Source organism: Neovison vison, chromosome 5 (assembly GCF_020171115.1).
Source record: "Neovison vison isolate M4711 chromosome 5, ASM_NN_V1, whole genome shotgun sequence".
Taxonomy (NCBI): domain Eukaryota; kingdom Metazoa; phylum Chordata; class Mammalia; order Carnivora; family Mustelidae; genus Neogale; species Neogale vison.
The window spans coordinates 165140335-165153837 of NC_058095.1; the positions used below are offsets into that span (position 1 = coordinate 165140335).

The 13503-nt window shown below is 57.8% G+C and overlaps 1 protein-coding gene across 3 annotated transcripts in view; it reads left to right on the top strand.

Annotated features, from left to right (window-relative positions):
* The window catches only part of ARHGEF7 (Rho guanine nucleotide exchange factor 7), a 119658-nt gene that overhangs the window by 27767 nt on the left and 78388 nt on the right, over positions 1–13503 (top strand). For all 3 annotated transcript variants that reach the window (XM_044250126.1, XM_044250123.1, XM_044250125.1), the window contains exon 2: positions 84–170. In XM_044250126.1, coding sequence (XP_044106061.1) covers positions 84–170 — 87 coding nt within the window. The remainder of the gene's footprint in view (positions 1–83; positions 171–13503) is intronic.

Consider the following 13503-nt stretch of genomic DNA (forward strand, 5'->3'; position numbering starts at 1 on the left):
GCGCGGGGCCCGCGGCCGGGGCTGCCGCGGGTGGCGTCCGCGGCCCGCGCGCCGCCGCTCAGCGCCTGTGCTCTGTGTTGCAGGTGTATCCGGAGCCGCGGAGCGAGAGCGAGTGCCTGAGCAACATCCGCGAGTTCCTGCGCGCCTGCGGGGCCTCCCTGCGCCTGGAGGTGAGCGGGGCGCGGCCCGGGCGGGGCGGCGGGCGGGGGCGGGGCGCGGGCCGCCGCCGCGGCGCTCCGAGGCCCCCCGGGGTGGGAGCGCGGCCCCAGGCCGGGGAGGAGCCGCCGTGCGCTGCCCCCAGCCGGGCCCTCGCCTGTGAGAGCAGAGCCCGGAGGGAGGCCCGCGCTGGCGACCGCGTTGGCAGCTGCCGTCCGAGTCCTCGGTCCCCGCCGCCGCTCGGACGCTGCTTTCAGGCGGTCCCCGGGGACCCGCGTCCGGGTCTGGGTCAGGCCCTCGCGGTTCCCAGCGGTGGTCAAGACGAGCCGGGCAGACACTCCCAGCCTCACTCCCTTTTCCAGCCAGAAATTAGGTGGTTTTACGCGAACGCTGGGCGTTTAGGGTAGAGACAGGCTAAGCTCTGCTGGGGGAGCGACCCGGGCGGGGCGTCCTTTCCGCGCCGGGCGAGATTCTGACACTGGGCTCCCCCGCGCCGCATACGGTTTCCCGGGGCCGCTCTCTGGAAACCCCTGTTTTCTCCCGGTTCGCTCTGGTTTTCCCGGTCGCGGAGCGGTGCTGTAGCTCCCGAAGTCGGGCTCTTCTCCTGGGAACTCCCGGTCACGGTGCATGGGGTCCGCTCTGCGCCTGCGGCCTTACCGCCCCTAGCCTTGGGCTAGTTCTCGCCCGCCTGGGGTCGGGCTCGTAGAGAAGAGGCCGGGAGCGCATCGCCGGCCGAACCGGTCCTGTAGGGTGAGTCCGGGAAGGTTGCCCTCCGGAGAGGACAGGCTTCCTGCAGGCTTCTTGGCGGAGAAGACCAGAAGCCCTGCAGTCTGTGAGGGAGCTGGCCCAGGCCGCTGGCCCGCTCACTGGAGCCCGGCAGGAGTTAAGAGATCGGGAGACTGTTCTGTGCGCGAGCGAAGGGCTGTTCGGGAGGGGAGACGGCGGTTCAGAAGGGCCTTGTTTTACCCTTGGCTGCTTACTGGGCTGTGAGCACACGCGCTGCTGGCCGCAAGGTTTGCTTTTCCCGGACTTCTGTTGTGAGACGGATTTTTTCCAGCCAAGTTTTGCTTGGTGTTGCGCTAAGTTTGAAATTCAGTTTGCATATTAAATGATACTCGTGCAGGTTTGTGTGGGACTCTGTAAGGACGTCTGAAAGGGGAGACTTAAAAACCGCTCCTCCTTCACGTTCAAGAGTTGCTGTTGGAATTTCGTGTTCCAGCTCTTCTCTAGACAGGCTCCCTTAAAGACGCACTGGAAGAGGTCACTAGCCTGTCCTGAGCCCCTGGAACGGTTCTGGGCATACCATAGGCCTTCAGTAAATTTGTAGTTGATAGTAGTTTTAAGATTTTGTTTATTTATTTGACAGAGACGGCGAGAGAGAGCGCACAGCAGGGGGCGTGGGAGAGGGAGGACCAGGCTTCCCTTCCACACGGGGCTCGATCCGAGGACCCTGGGACCCCCAACGACGGAGCCATCCAGGCACCCCTAGTCATTGTTTGTTTACAAGGAAATTGGGATGACTCGTTTTTAAAGAGTAAATTATCTCTTCTAGTAAATGGGCACCTTGTTCTTATTCTTCCAAGCTCAGTTGAAAGTCACACTTAAAACTCTTTAATTACCTGAGATAATTAAAGTGAGAAAACTGCACATCAAAACCCTCAAGTTGTTGTCGCTTTGATTGTCCCCTCCCCCCTTAGGAAATCACCCAGGGAAAGGAGTTTGGTGTGGTGTGAACCCAGCTGGGCTCCAGACTTGATCTCCTCCGTGGTGTGAAGGGCCCGGCCTGTCCCCAAGCCCCTTGACCTGGCCTTGCGCACCGACCCGCTGCAGCAGTTCCCCAGGGGCTTTAAAGAAAACGACGTAGAAAGGGAACTTGCATTTTTGATATGTGTTCTAGGCTTTCCAGGCTTTATTTTTATGCATTCTGAAAGATGAGAGGAACTGTTTGAAAGGATAGATCCAATCCTTAAAACTGAGCTTGAATTCCAAGTTAGCTTTTGTTCGAGAATGTGTCAAGGTGCTTTTTTTCTGAGAGTTCAGAGTGAAATACGTTTGTAATGGATTGTTTTTCGTAATTTCTTTTACCACTTTTTTACTATACTAAGTTTTAAAGTATGCTGTTTTTTACTATTTTAAACCATGCTATGATTTCTTAAAGGAAAAGAGGAATTGAACTATCAGTTCTCTTAATTAACTGTAGAAAACCAGGCATTTCCCCCAGCAGGTGGTTCTGGTTACGGAGGGAGCTTTAATTTTAAAGGAACGCTATGCAGTTTGCATTTATTAACCCTTGAGAAACAATTTAGGTTTTTAGTTGGAAAACATTTTTAAACTAGGGGAAAAAACAACTGGGGGAAAACCACACCTGTGGCTTGGGCGACCTTTTGTTTTTCTCTTTGCTACTGTACTGATCTTGCATCTCATTTGAATTCTTCATTTCCTTGAAATAGTTTGGGATTTGACAAGAATTCAGCCCCCCCCCCCCCCCATGTTCCTCAGGGTGGACTAAGGTGAGATCCGAGAGATGCCCTGTTTAGAACTGTTCGGGTAATTAAAGTTGATGCTTAAATTTACTGACGGAGAAGCTGGTACTGTGGTTCTCCAATTACTTTTGGGAATATTATGTTGAGAATCGCTAGTTTGCCTGGTATACGTAGCAAGGACAGCATTGTCCTAGACCTACGTGCGACGTAGGCCAGAGAGCGAGTCTTGCTAATGGGGACTAAGTGCTCTGTCGTATAGTTTTCCAGAGTCTCCATTTTGTTTCTTGTTTCAGTTCTCAATTGTGTCTTTATTTGTGAACGATTTTTTTAATGATTTTATTTATTTGACGGAGAGACAGGGAGAGAGGGAGCACAAGCAGGGGGAGTGGGAGAGGGAGAAGCAGGCTTCCTGCTGAACAGGGAGCCCAATGCAGGGCGCGATCCCGATTCGAGGACCCCATGCAGGGATCATAACCTGACCTGAGCTGAAGAAGACAATGGCTGAACCACCCAGGCGCCCCTTTTCTAAGGGACTCCACATGTCGCATGTTCTGCTCCTCTGTCTTGACCACGACTTAGCACAGCCATGGTCTGGCAGTGAGGAAGCCTAGCCCAGTGCGTCCGCGTTTTCAGCACTTAACCTCGAGCCACTGTTGGGGCCTTGCATCGGTATTAATCCTTGGATGGGGCACTATGAAGTTCAAGGTATAGGGCTTTTAAACACTTTGAACCCTGGCCCAGCTCTCCCCCGAGTTGTCCTCCTCCACCTTGCCAGCAGCAGTGGGCAGACACTCTTTGTACCTGCCGTGTGTTTTCTTGAGCTCTGGGGCATAAAGAAGCCTGTTGGGATAAACATTTGGGTTTTTTTTCCTCAGTATCCTCCATGGTGCCCCCGTTTCTGGGTAGGTGGTCATGGAGCTGGGGGACATTCCAGATGTCCTGCACTGCACGCTGGCACTGGAGGACAGAGGTTGCAGACCTCAGACGGGTCTCGTGTTGCCTCCCGGCCTTTCCATGCTCCGCTCCTGCAGCTCTGCATGAGGTCCGGGCGGCGCTGTGCGGCCCAGTGCTCCGGCTCCAGGAGCGCCTCCCTCTGCGCGCAAGGGAGGCGCTTTCTCTGAGATCCGGGGAAGGCAAAGGAGCCCAGGTGGGCGCTCCAGCATTGGAGTCAGCTGGGCTGATGTAGTTCGTGGGGAGGTCTTGGAAAACATTGTCTTACACGTGTTTCCGAAAACTCTTCAAAAATGCAGGGAAGGACAGACTATTTTATGATAGTATGTATAATGCTTGATGCTCTTTGAGATTTTTAGTCCAGGTTGTGATTGAAATTTTGTCCAAAAGAATATTTAAAAATAGGGTCATAATTAAAACATGTTTACATGAAACTTCAAACAGTTTATTGACAGAGGTTTTAGAATTAATTGAAACGAAATCCCAAGTGCATTCGTAGTCCTTTTCCTACGGATGGAATGCCCAAAAGTGACCAGTCCCCCAGCAGGTGTGACTTCTGTCTTGGATTGAGGCAGATGCATCGTGGAGCTGCTTACTACAACTTGGCGCGGAGGTGTGTCGAGGCCGCGGGGCGGTATTTTCCTTGGCTGGTCCTCTTCGCTGGTGGCACAGTGGTAAGCTGGAAATGGTTGGTCATGCCGCAGGGTTTGGCTGTTATCGATAAAGCTCTTGAGGTTTACTCACCATGCCTTTGTCAGAACTTGCCTCTTGTGTGAGGGGGTGGAGTTCAGTTCGGAAGGTGCGTATTCTCTGCACATTTTGTAGGTGCTCAGAAGTGAAGAAAGCTGAATTCTGTTTAGATATTCTGGTTCTGTTTAGTTTACTGGCAAAAAGTGTCCCAGTTTGACCCTCTGTCTTACATCTTTGTGTCTTGCCAAATTATTTCATGGGGTGAGCTCTTCGTCACCTCGGTATCTAGGCTGATTTTCCAGAGTAAATAACGAGGCTTTCCCTCCACTTCCGGTCTGCGCTGTGGCTCGTCGTCTCGGTGGTGCTGTCCCGCGAGTGTGATGTGACCCGCGCTCACCGTTCTCATGCTTTCGGTACCTCCGTGAAATGAAAAACATGAAGCATCCTTAATGTTCCAACATGTACTTAATATAAAAGCTTTGAGATACTGTTTGCATGTTAAGTCTTTGAAATTCGGTTTGTTTCTGTCACACTCACAGCTCTTCGCATTCTGGGATCAGCCGCGTTTCGAGTGCTCAGCAGCCTGTGTGGGGGGCGGTCTCTGTGTTGGATGGCCTGAGTCTAAAGATGGGTTGACAGGCTGTCATCCTTGAAATTCAGTGCACTGACATTAATCGAACACAAGCAACAATCCCGTGCATTTCATACGTACTGTTTGGTTTACTCACAGGTGTTCTGCAGATAAGGATCTGGGGTGGTTTGTGGGTTTCGGGGCGCAGCCCGGCAGGCGCGTGTGCAGAGTCTGTCCTCGGGTCTGGTGGTTCCCCTGGGCAGGCTCTCGCATGCGTGCTGCTGCCTGGAGAGCAGGAAGCTGAGCTGTGCAATGATGGCAAAGCCGCACTGTTGGACTGTTTCTGGCAGGGGCCAGAGGTAAGTTCTGAGTTTAGCTGGTGGCAGGGGAGGCCTTGTGGGTGGCCCCGTGCAGTCATGTAGGGCTCTGTACTTGGCTTAGTGTTCTGCTCGCAGCATGTGAAATTCTAAGGCGTTTTCAGGAGGTCTGCATTTCATGTGTGCTGGCCCATACGTATTGGGGGGTTGGTCTTCCCTGCTGGTATGGTTCTTAGAGGCGTATGAGAGATCACAGGAGTAAGGTGTTCGCTGAGTGCCCGTTTTGTTTGGGACCCTGTTGTGTTTACCGACCCACTCGATCTTAGGGCACCCCTATGAGGTTGTATCTATAGTGTCCCCACATTGGGGTTAGAAACCCAAGGCGCTGGGAGAGAGGCACCTGCCCGAGGTCCAGGGCTAGTGATGGTGGGCCCCCCCCACTGGCCTAGCTTGCCAGAGGCCTGCTGAACAGTGACAGTCCGTGTGCCCCTCCCCGAGGAGAGGCGAGTGCTGGGACCTGGAGCCGAGTGTAAAAAGGGAGAGGTGAAAAGGGGTACAAAGGGGGCTCACAGGCTGTGAATTCCTGTCCTGTGTGCTGTTGGCCTGAGGCCAAGTAGAGTCTCTAGCACAGGCCTGGTGGGCTGGGTGATCCCGGAGCGCTGCATCCCTGACCCACTGAGGGGAGGTGGCGTAGTGAAACCCAGTTCCCGACCTCGGCCCCTGTCCGCCACGCTGTGAGCGAACTGCCGTGAGGTGCTGCTTCTCCGGCAAAGTCAGGATCGTGTCCTCTCTGGGGCACTAGGACCTGTCCCGCTGTCCAAGGTGCCACCTTCCCTGTCTGTGGTCTCGGCAGGACCCAAGATAGAGACCCAGGGCTCTGTTTTTCTGCGGGATCCTGTGGAGAAGGCAGTCCTGCGGTCTTGGGGTACATGAGGGGGTGGGGGTGGGCTTGCGTGTCCCCTTGGGAGGAGGAGTCTCGGCTGTGTGTGTCCGTTTTCGCTGCCTCCACCAAGGGGACTGGGCCAGACGCAGGGCGTTGGGCCGGATATTTGGAAGGTTCCTGCCAGGTCGGGATGGTCGTTTCCAGGGCATAGTCTGCCGCCCCAGCCAACTGCCAGTGCAGCACCAGGACTGAGCCCAGGATTCTCCTCTCCCTTTTTGGGCTTTTGTCTGGGGGGACAGTTGCCTGAGGTCTGCCTGGGGTGCCTCCTGGGACAGCTGTTGACCGTCGTTTCAGCCCGGCTTACCTGTTAGAACTGCATCCTGACTCGTCGCCAGGTACTGGCGTGGCTTCCCGTGTGCGGCGGGACAACGAGAAGGCGGCTCTGCTTCCCTGCACGTCCGCTGCCCCTGCTGCGGCTGCGGCCGCCCATCCGCTTCCCCTTGGCAGGGTGGGGGTGGGGGTGTGTGGCATTTGGCCTTCATTGGCTGGGGTCTGTGGTCCTGGCTGTAGCCCGGGTTGGGGCAGAAGGCCGGGTCTTGAGCACAGCAGGGGTGGGGGCGGGAGGGACGGGCGGAGCTCACTGTGGCCTCGTCTCCTGTTCTAGAGCAGACGGAGACCCAGAGGTGTGTGTGGGACACGCCTGTGTTCCCAGGAGATGCTGCCGGAAGGTGGTCGTCTGTGCCTCCGTTAGGTTGGCCTGGCGGGCTGCTGGGTGGAGGGGAGGGCCCAGGGCTGAGATGGGGGTGGCGGGCAGGCCCCAGAGCCTCCACAGTGAGCGGCTCCCGCCTTCTCCTTTCCCTACCCCGCTCTCACCGAATGCCGCCGTATTCTTCGCTGCCTCTTGTCCCACGCCAGCTGTCTGGCCTGGCCGCCGGCACCCACAGCGGCCCCGTGGCAGTCTAGCCTCTCTTGTTCTTTTCCAGGCTGCTCTCCCTCAAATGCAAATCTGACTTCTGGCGTCTTGCTCTGACTCCGAGTCTGCTCCGGTCTTAGGCTGAAATCCAGACTCCCTGGAAGCGAGGGGGAGCAGGGCAGGAGACTAGGGCGGTGCTGGGCCAGAGGATGGAGCGGTCCTTGCCGTCACCCGTGCATGCGGGCCTGTGCTCGGTGATGTGGGGGCTGCCGGGGCAGACCGGCGAGGTGGTCTGACCAGAGTCTCTGAACCATCTTGGCTGTCATTTGGGGTGCAGACTGTACAGGGAGTCAAGGGCAAAAGCAAGAGGACCCGAAGAGGCGATGGCAGGAAAGGGGTGATGGCCCTTGAGCCCCAGCGAGGACAGCATCCGTGGTTGGAAGTGTGTGTTCCCGTTCCACGCAGAAGGTGGGGGTGACCTCCATGTGGGCTGCGTGGGGTGTGGAAGCAGAGTCGTGGAGGACCAGGCTCCGGCCTGAGCAGGAGAGGCCGTTTGTCTTTGAGTCCGGGAGTCTGCTGGGTCCCGTGTGCTGCTGCGTCAGGCCTGCGGCGGTGGAGGTCGGCGAGGCCCGACTCCAACGCGGCCTGGGCCGGGATGTGCGCCTGCCTCTCGTGTGTGCACACGCTGCTTGCCCGCGGGAAGCCCCTGCTCTCGCACCGGTTTCTGGGGGCCGCTGACGGGGCCGGGGAGGGGTCTGTGGCGGCGGGCAGCACGGTGTGCGGTGGGTGCCCGCGTGTGTACCCCGTGAGTGTGAGGGCGGTCCCCGCACACGGGTGGTTGTCTTGTACTTCTGTCCCCAGTGCTGGCTCTGGCTTCGTGCCGAGCACGTGAGACCAGGAGGAGTGGCGGGTGGTGATTCAGCTTCAGTCACTGGCGTGCCGCTTTGTGCACCCACATGGCTGCGGCCTCCATCTCTGCGGCTCCTGTCGTGGTGGCCGCGGGGCCGCGTGGCTGTGCTTCCTCGGGGTGGCCTGTGCTTCTGGGGCCCGCGCGCTTGGCCACGGTGAGCTGGAGCAGGTCCATGTGCAGGACCGTGACCACGTGCAGGACTGATGACTTCGTTGTGCGCAGTTGTGCTTTGAGGGTGGACGTCTCTCATCCCAGGCCAGACCTCAGCGTGCGTGCCAGGGAATTGGGTGTGAATGATGGTGGCCGCCTGATGGAGTGTGGGAGGGTCCGCGGCAATGGGAGACACTCAGGCCCTTTGGGATTTGTTTTCTTTGGCAAAATACAGGGTTGGGAAAGGGCGATACCCTGTGTTTTGGAATCTGTGGTCGCAGAGGCACAAGGTGGGATATTGCGGTATTTTTACATTTGTTTTTGTTGATAATCTTAGCTTCTTGCTCTCAAAAGGCATTTATTTTCGAAATTGTAGTTGTTTGATCTGTTTGTAGGCGTTGGGTTTTGTCAGAGCTCCCTCTTGGAGCTTCCTCGTGAAAGGTGCTTCTGTAAGAAGGGGGGCTAGCGACTGTCCGGGGAGGCGGCCCGGTCGTTAGCGACTGTCCGGGGAGGTGGCCTGGTCGTTAGCGACTGTCCAGGGAGGCGGCCCGGTCGTTTCGGACATGGGGCTGTTTCGTGAGGACGTGCTTAGTTGAGTGGGAGCCGCGGGGTAGTGGCGTAGCAGAAGACCCTGTTACCTTTCATTTGCTGACTTCAGTTGCATGTGCAGATGGGTTCTGGTCCATAATGTTTGTCCTGCATCGTTTGGAAATGTGTCTCCCCCACTGTGCTGTGTGCCCCAGGGAGCACTGCTGCGGCCAGCCCCGTCCTAGGGCATCAGAGCTCACTGCTGACCTTCCTAAGCTCAGCCGGGAGAACTGAGCCCTGAAGTATTGCTTCCGGAACAGCAAAAGGCTGCTCATACGAGCTTTTTAAGAACAAGTTGTATTTTCTCATGATCAATAAAATTAAATTCTATTCATTAGAGTCTCCTGTGTTACCCCAGATCTGTCAGCTGAGTGAGAAATTCCTGTTTCTGCCAAAGGGAGAAGTAACTTGAGTGTATAGATCTCTTAGAGAATTTTTGGTTTCAGCAGGTGTATAGCTGTTCGGTAAGGTTGATCTTTGTCCTTGCATTGTCCTTGGAAGACAGCCAGCGTAACCAGTCAGCACAGATGGGGCCGCTCAGCGGTGCCACGGCAGGGCCTAGGGTCTGGGGAGCTTGCCTGGGCGCTGTGTGCAGGGTCTCACGGACAGGCGGCCGCTGGGTGCTCCGAGGTGGTTGGGGGAACTCACTACTAGTGCTTGGGACGGGGGGCCCTGTTTCCTGGTGCTGTTGGCGGGGTGTCGCCCCTCACCCTGGGAGCCGCTCGGGTCTGCGTCACAGGCCCTTCATCTTCCTCCCAGCAGCAGTGCACCTGTGTCCGGTCCTGCTGCACACGTCTGGCTCTACTCTCTGCTCCCAGCGGCGGGAGGCTGTTCCGAAGGACTCATAAGTAGACGGGGCTGGGGCCTCCCTGGCCCGTGTCCGCTCGAACTCGCTCAGGTTCAGCGGATGCCTGTCCCGAGGTACACCTGCAGAGTCCCATTTGCTGCGGCGGGTACCCGCGCTCCCTCGGTGGTGTCCTCGCACGTTCCGAGCCCGGGCTTTGGGGTGGATTGGGAAGACCTGTTGGAATCCTGCCGGGGAGTATTGGGAGTGAGGCCGTGGTGTCCGGTGACCAGGTTCGTCCTGGCTCCGCACTGACAGATTGGTGGCCCCTGCCTCCTTTCCACCTGTAACTGAGCCACGTGAAAGCAAGTGGGGAGAACCGACTAGTACCTCCTGCCCCAGCTACGCTAAGGGAGTAATTGACACAGGGTGCCTGAGATAACTGGGGTCCTTCCACAGTTCCGGGGTGTCTTCGTGCTGCGTGAGCATGACGGGGGCAGCGCCGGCTCTGTGGGGACGTGAGCACGGGTGGAAGCGGCAGGGAGATGGTCATGTCTGTGAGACAGAAGAGGTGGTCTTCGTGTGGCAGGAGAGTGAGGGCGTAGTCCCGAGCATGCCCAGTGGTGTCCCCCATTTCTGACCGAGCCGGTGTGGCTGCCTTCCGTGAGGGCGGCTCATCGTCCGGCCAGCTAGACCCACGGCACTCGACCCAGAGCACCACGGGTCGGTCCTTCTCCTCGGAATGCCCCAGCCAGGCGTGCTGCGGTCAGGGCTGCGGTCCCGCGTGGGGCCAGTGGGCAGAAATGCTTCTCTCGTCTACGGGCAGGAGCGTGGCGGTGGCCAGGGCCCTGCTGTTGCGCTGCCGTTGGCTGCTCGCGTTCAAGGAAGACCTGGACTCCGCCTGGAGTTTGGCGAGTCCTCGTTCTCGCGCTGTGCTGCCGTGTGGGGACGCCCCAGGTGGCCTCCGGCCCAGTGGTCCGCCGGCCTGTCCTTGTCACCGTTCGTGCCACCATCCTGCTGAAAAGTAGCTCTGGTCGGGCACCCGTTACCCAGAGGCTTGCGTCCAGAAGGGCGAGGGCGGCCCCTCCCAGGACTTGAGCCGTGTCCGCTCCGCCTGTCGCTCCCCCTGCGCTTGGCCGTCCTGCCCCAGGGGTGCTGAAGCGCTTGCGGTGTCCCGAGGAGTGGGTGCTGACCGGCTCACGGCACGGAGCGGCGTGGGTCCCGTCACGAGTGCTGTGTGCTGAGAGCCGGGGCTAGGGAGGCTGGAGAGGCTTGGGGGCACGGCCGGGGGGTTCCTCCTGCCTCCTCCGCAGCTGTGGGGACCCTGGGACGATCCCGGCAGGGCTGGGCCTGTGTGTATGGAAGAAGCTCTCTGTTCCCTAATCTAGAAGGGGTCCAGATGCTTGTTGCAAGCCGGCCCTAGTCCGTTGGTGTTTTCGGAAACAGGTCGGGTGGAGAGGAGTCGGCTCGGACGCGCCTTTGCGCATGCGGGGTGCCGGCAGGGCTGTGCTCCGTGAGGGCGGGCGTGCGCCGTGCTTGTCCTTGTCCCTTGTGGGGCTGCTGCTCTGGGGGTTTGGGGCTTGCCTGGGCTGGCTCGGCTGACCCGCACCTGTCCGCCTGTCCGCAGTGTCGCTGGGAAGGCTTCTCGCTAGCCTAGACCCCTGGGAAAGGGGTTTCTGTGTACGAAACACGCGTTCTCCTGAACACTACCAGGTTATATGTGTAGTTTCTGCTTTGCAGTTGACTAGGATGGCCAGTGTCGGCCAACGGGTGGGAAAATGGTTTATCGAGGCTCTATTTCTTATTTTCCCCTACGGCCTTGTGGGAAAACCACCAGTCGGGACTGATGAGTGGGAGCAGCTGAATCGGGAGCTGAGGCGTGTATGGTCGGAGAGACGTCTCTGCCCAGGGAAGATGCTAGTCGCTTAGGGTGGTGCCTTCTGACCGCTTCTCCTTTCTCCCCCCTTGCTTGAGGCTGCTCTGAATGTCTTGGTCCTCACCGCGCTACTGCGGTTTTAGAAACAGACAAAATCCCTGCTGACCTTCTGGGAAGGGGAGCCCCCCTTCCTGGCAGGTAGTTGCCCTGAAGCGGATTGCGTCCCTGAGGAACTCAACCTTAGGTCCTGGGAACCGGCGAGATGACCAGTTCCCAGGGAGTGATGACGAAGCAAAACCAGACCCAAGGCCTCTCAGACCACATTTGGATAGGAAATTTGCCCTTAGCATGATTTTTTTCAAAAGGGATTTTCTAGCCAGAAATTGTATTTCCAGCCTACTTTGTATCCGCGTGTGCTGAGTGTTTTCTCAAGTAGTTTAGAGAAACTCCCGGGTCTGTCCTTGAGGTGCAGACAGAACTTGCTGGGGCATTAGTGTTCCCACTTTCTCGCGGCTGAGAGCGTGGCCCCTGCCCTTCAGGGGGGACTGGCAGGTAGTGTCCACTGAGGTTGTGGAGTGTGGAGCTTGTAAAATATGGATTCCAGGGTCCTCCTGGAGAAGTTTTGACTCCCGTAGTGGGGTTTCTAAAGGTCACGCAGTTGAGTCCGTCAGATCTGGGTTTGGTGAGGTCAGGAGAGCTCTGGCTGGGAGAGGGGACTGTGGTGATTTTGCCCACGCTTGCCGGGAGCCAAGGGTCCTGCCCAGCTTGGACGGGCAGGGTGGGAAGGGCACCTTCCTCCAGCCTTCTCCTTGCAGGGTGCGGCCAACGCAGTGCATGGGGGTGGGAGGAGGTGGGCGGGACAGCCTCGGGGAACCCTAAAGTGACGCGTGGCCTGTTGGGATCATTCCTTCTGAGGCCTTCTGTGGGTGGCGAGGGAATGCTTTTATTTTTCTACTTAAAAGATTCTAACCTGCCCTCCTAATCTGCCTTCTGCCCTTGCCTTGGGACTGCTGAAGCTGACCGTGTGGAGGACATGTGCGAGGCCCCGTGCCTTCACTCCGCTTCCCGTCTGGACACTTGGTCCCGTTAAGTATTTAGGTGCTTCTGTTTTGCTGGGCATTAAACTGTGTAGTAGACCTCAGGATACTGGCCTCTGAGTACCTGGCATGTCCGTCTTTAAAATGACAACCTTCTTCTTTAGTTTCCAGAACCTTCTTCCACCTTTGTCATTGATTAGGACTTCGGTGTTTTTGAGGAGGCCGGAGTGGTTTCCCGTAGCGTGCCCTGGGGTCTGGGTGGGATCGGGATCAAGTTAAACGGCGGAGGTAAGGATTCCACCCCGGTGGTGATCCGAACTTCCACGGAGCCTGTCGGGAAGTGCTTATGTGACCCGTCATACTGCTGGGGCTCCGTTCTGACCCTTGGCTTAAGCGGACGCCTGCAGGTCTGTGCACCGCGAGGGTGCCCTTCGCCTTTGTGCCTGCCGTGTAAGCTGTGAGGGGGGTGCCCAGAGCCTTCCACCTGATGCTCTTAGCATCCCGTGACGATCCTACCTGAGCTAATTGCTGTCGTGGTGGCAGCAGGTGGTCGTGGGGCCTTTTGGCGTGCACTGCACTGGGGACTCCGGTTCCGAGGGCGGTGTCTGGCATCTAGGACAGTGGTGTGTATTTCCGTCTGCGGAAGAGAGCACCTCTGCTTTCACGCATCTGAAGATGACCCGGGGCCGTTTGTGGGCTGGGCCATCAGTTCTGGGCTCGCCGTTCCCTCGGTGCTGCTGTCCGTGCAGCCGGCCGGAGTCAGCCCCCGGCTGCTGTGGACACCACGAGCTGCGCTCTGTCTGGGTGGACTTTGGGAGTGAACAGGAAGGTTGATTCAAACGGAGCAGGCAGTGGTGTGTATGAGGAAGAGTGACAGACGTGCAGAGAGGTAGAGCTAAGTTCAGAGCTGCGCACTGCGGCTGCGCGGTAACGGCCGGTTTGTATCTCGTGGCATGTGGAGGATGGCGAAGCGTTTCCCCCACGATAACTAGTCCGCAGACAGTTGATGAGGATGTCCCTCAACTCTGCTTTGCCCGGAGGGACGAACACCTGCACAGCATGCCTCTAGGGCGGCCTCAGGAGCCTGGCGTGGCAGGAAAAGCAGATACGTGTACCTGAGATCTGAGAGAGGCTGTAAGTCCTGCAAGAGGGGCAGCTGCGTGGGGCTGGGCTGCAGAGAGAGGCCCTTCCGGT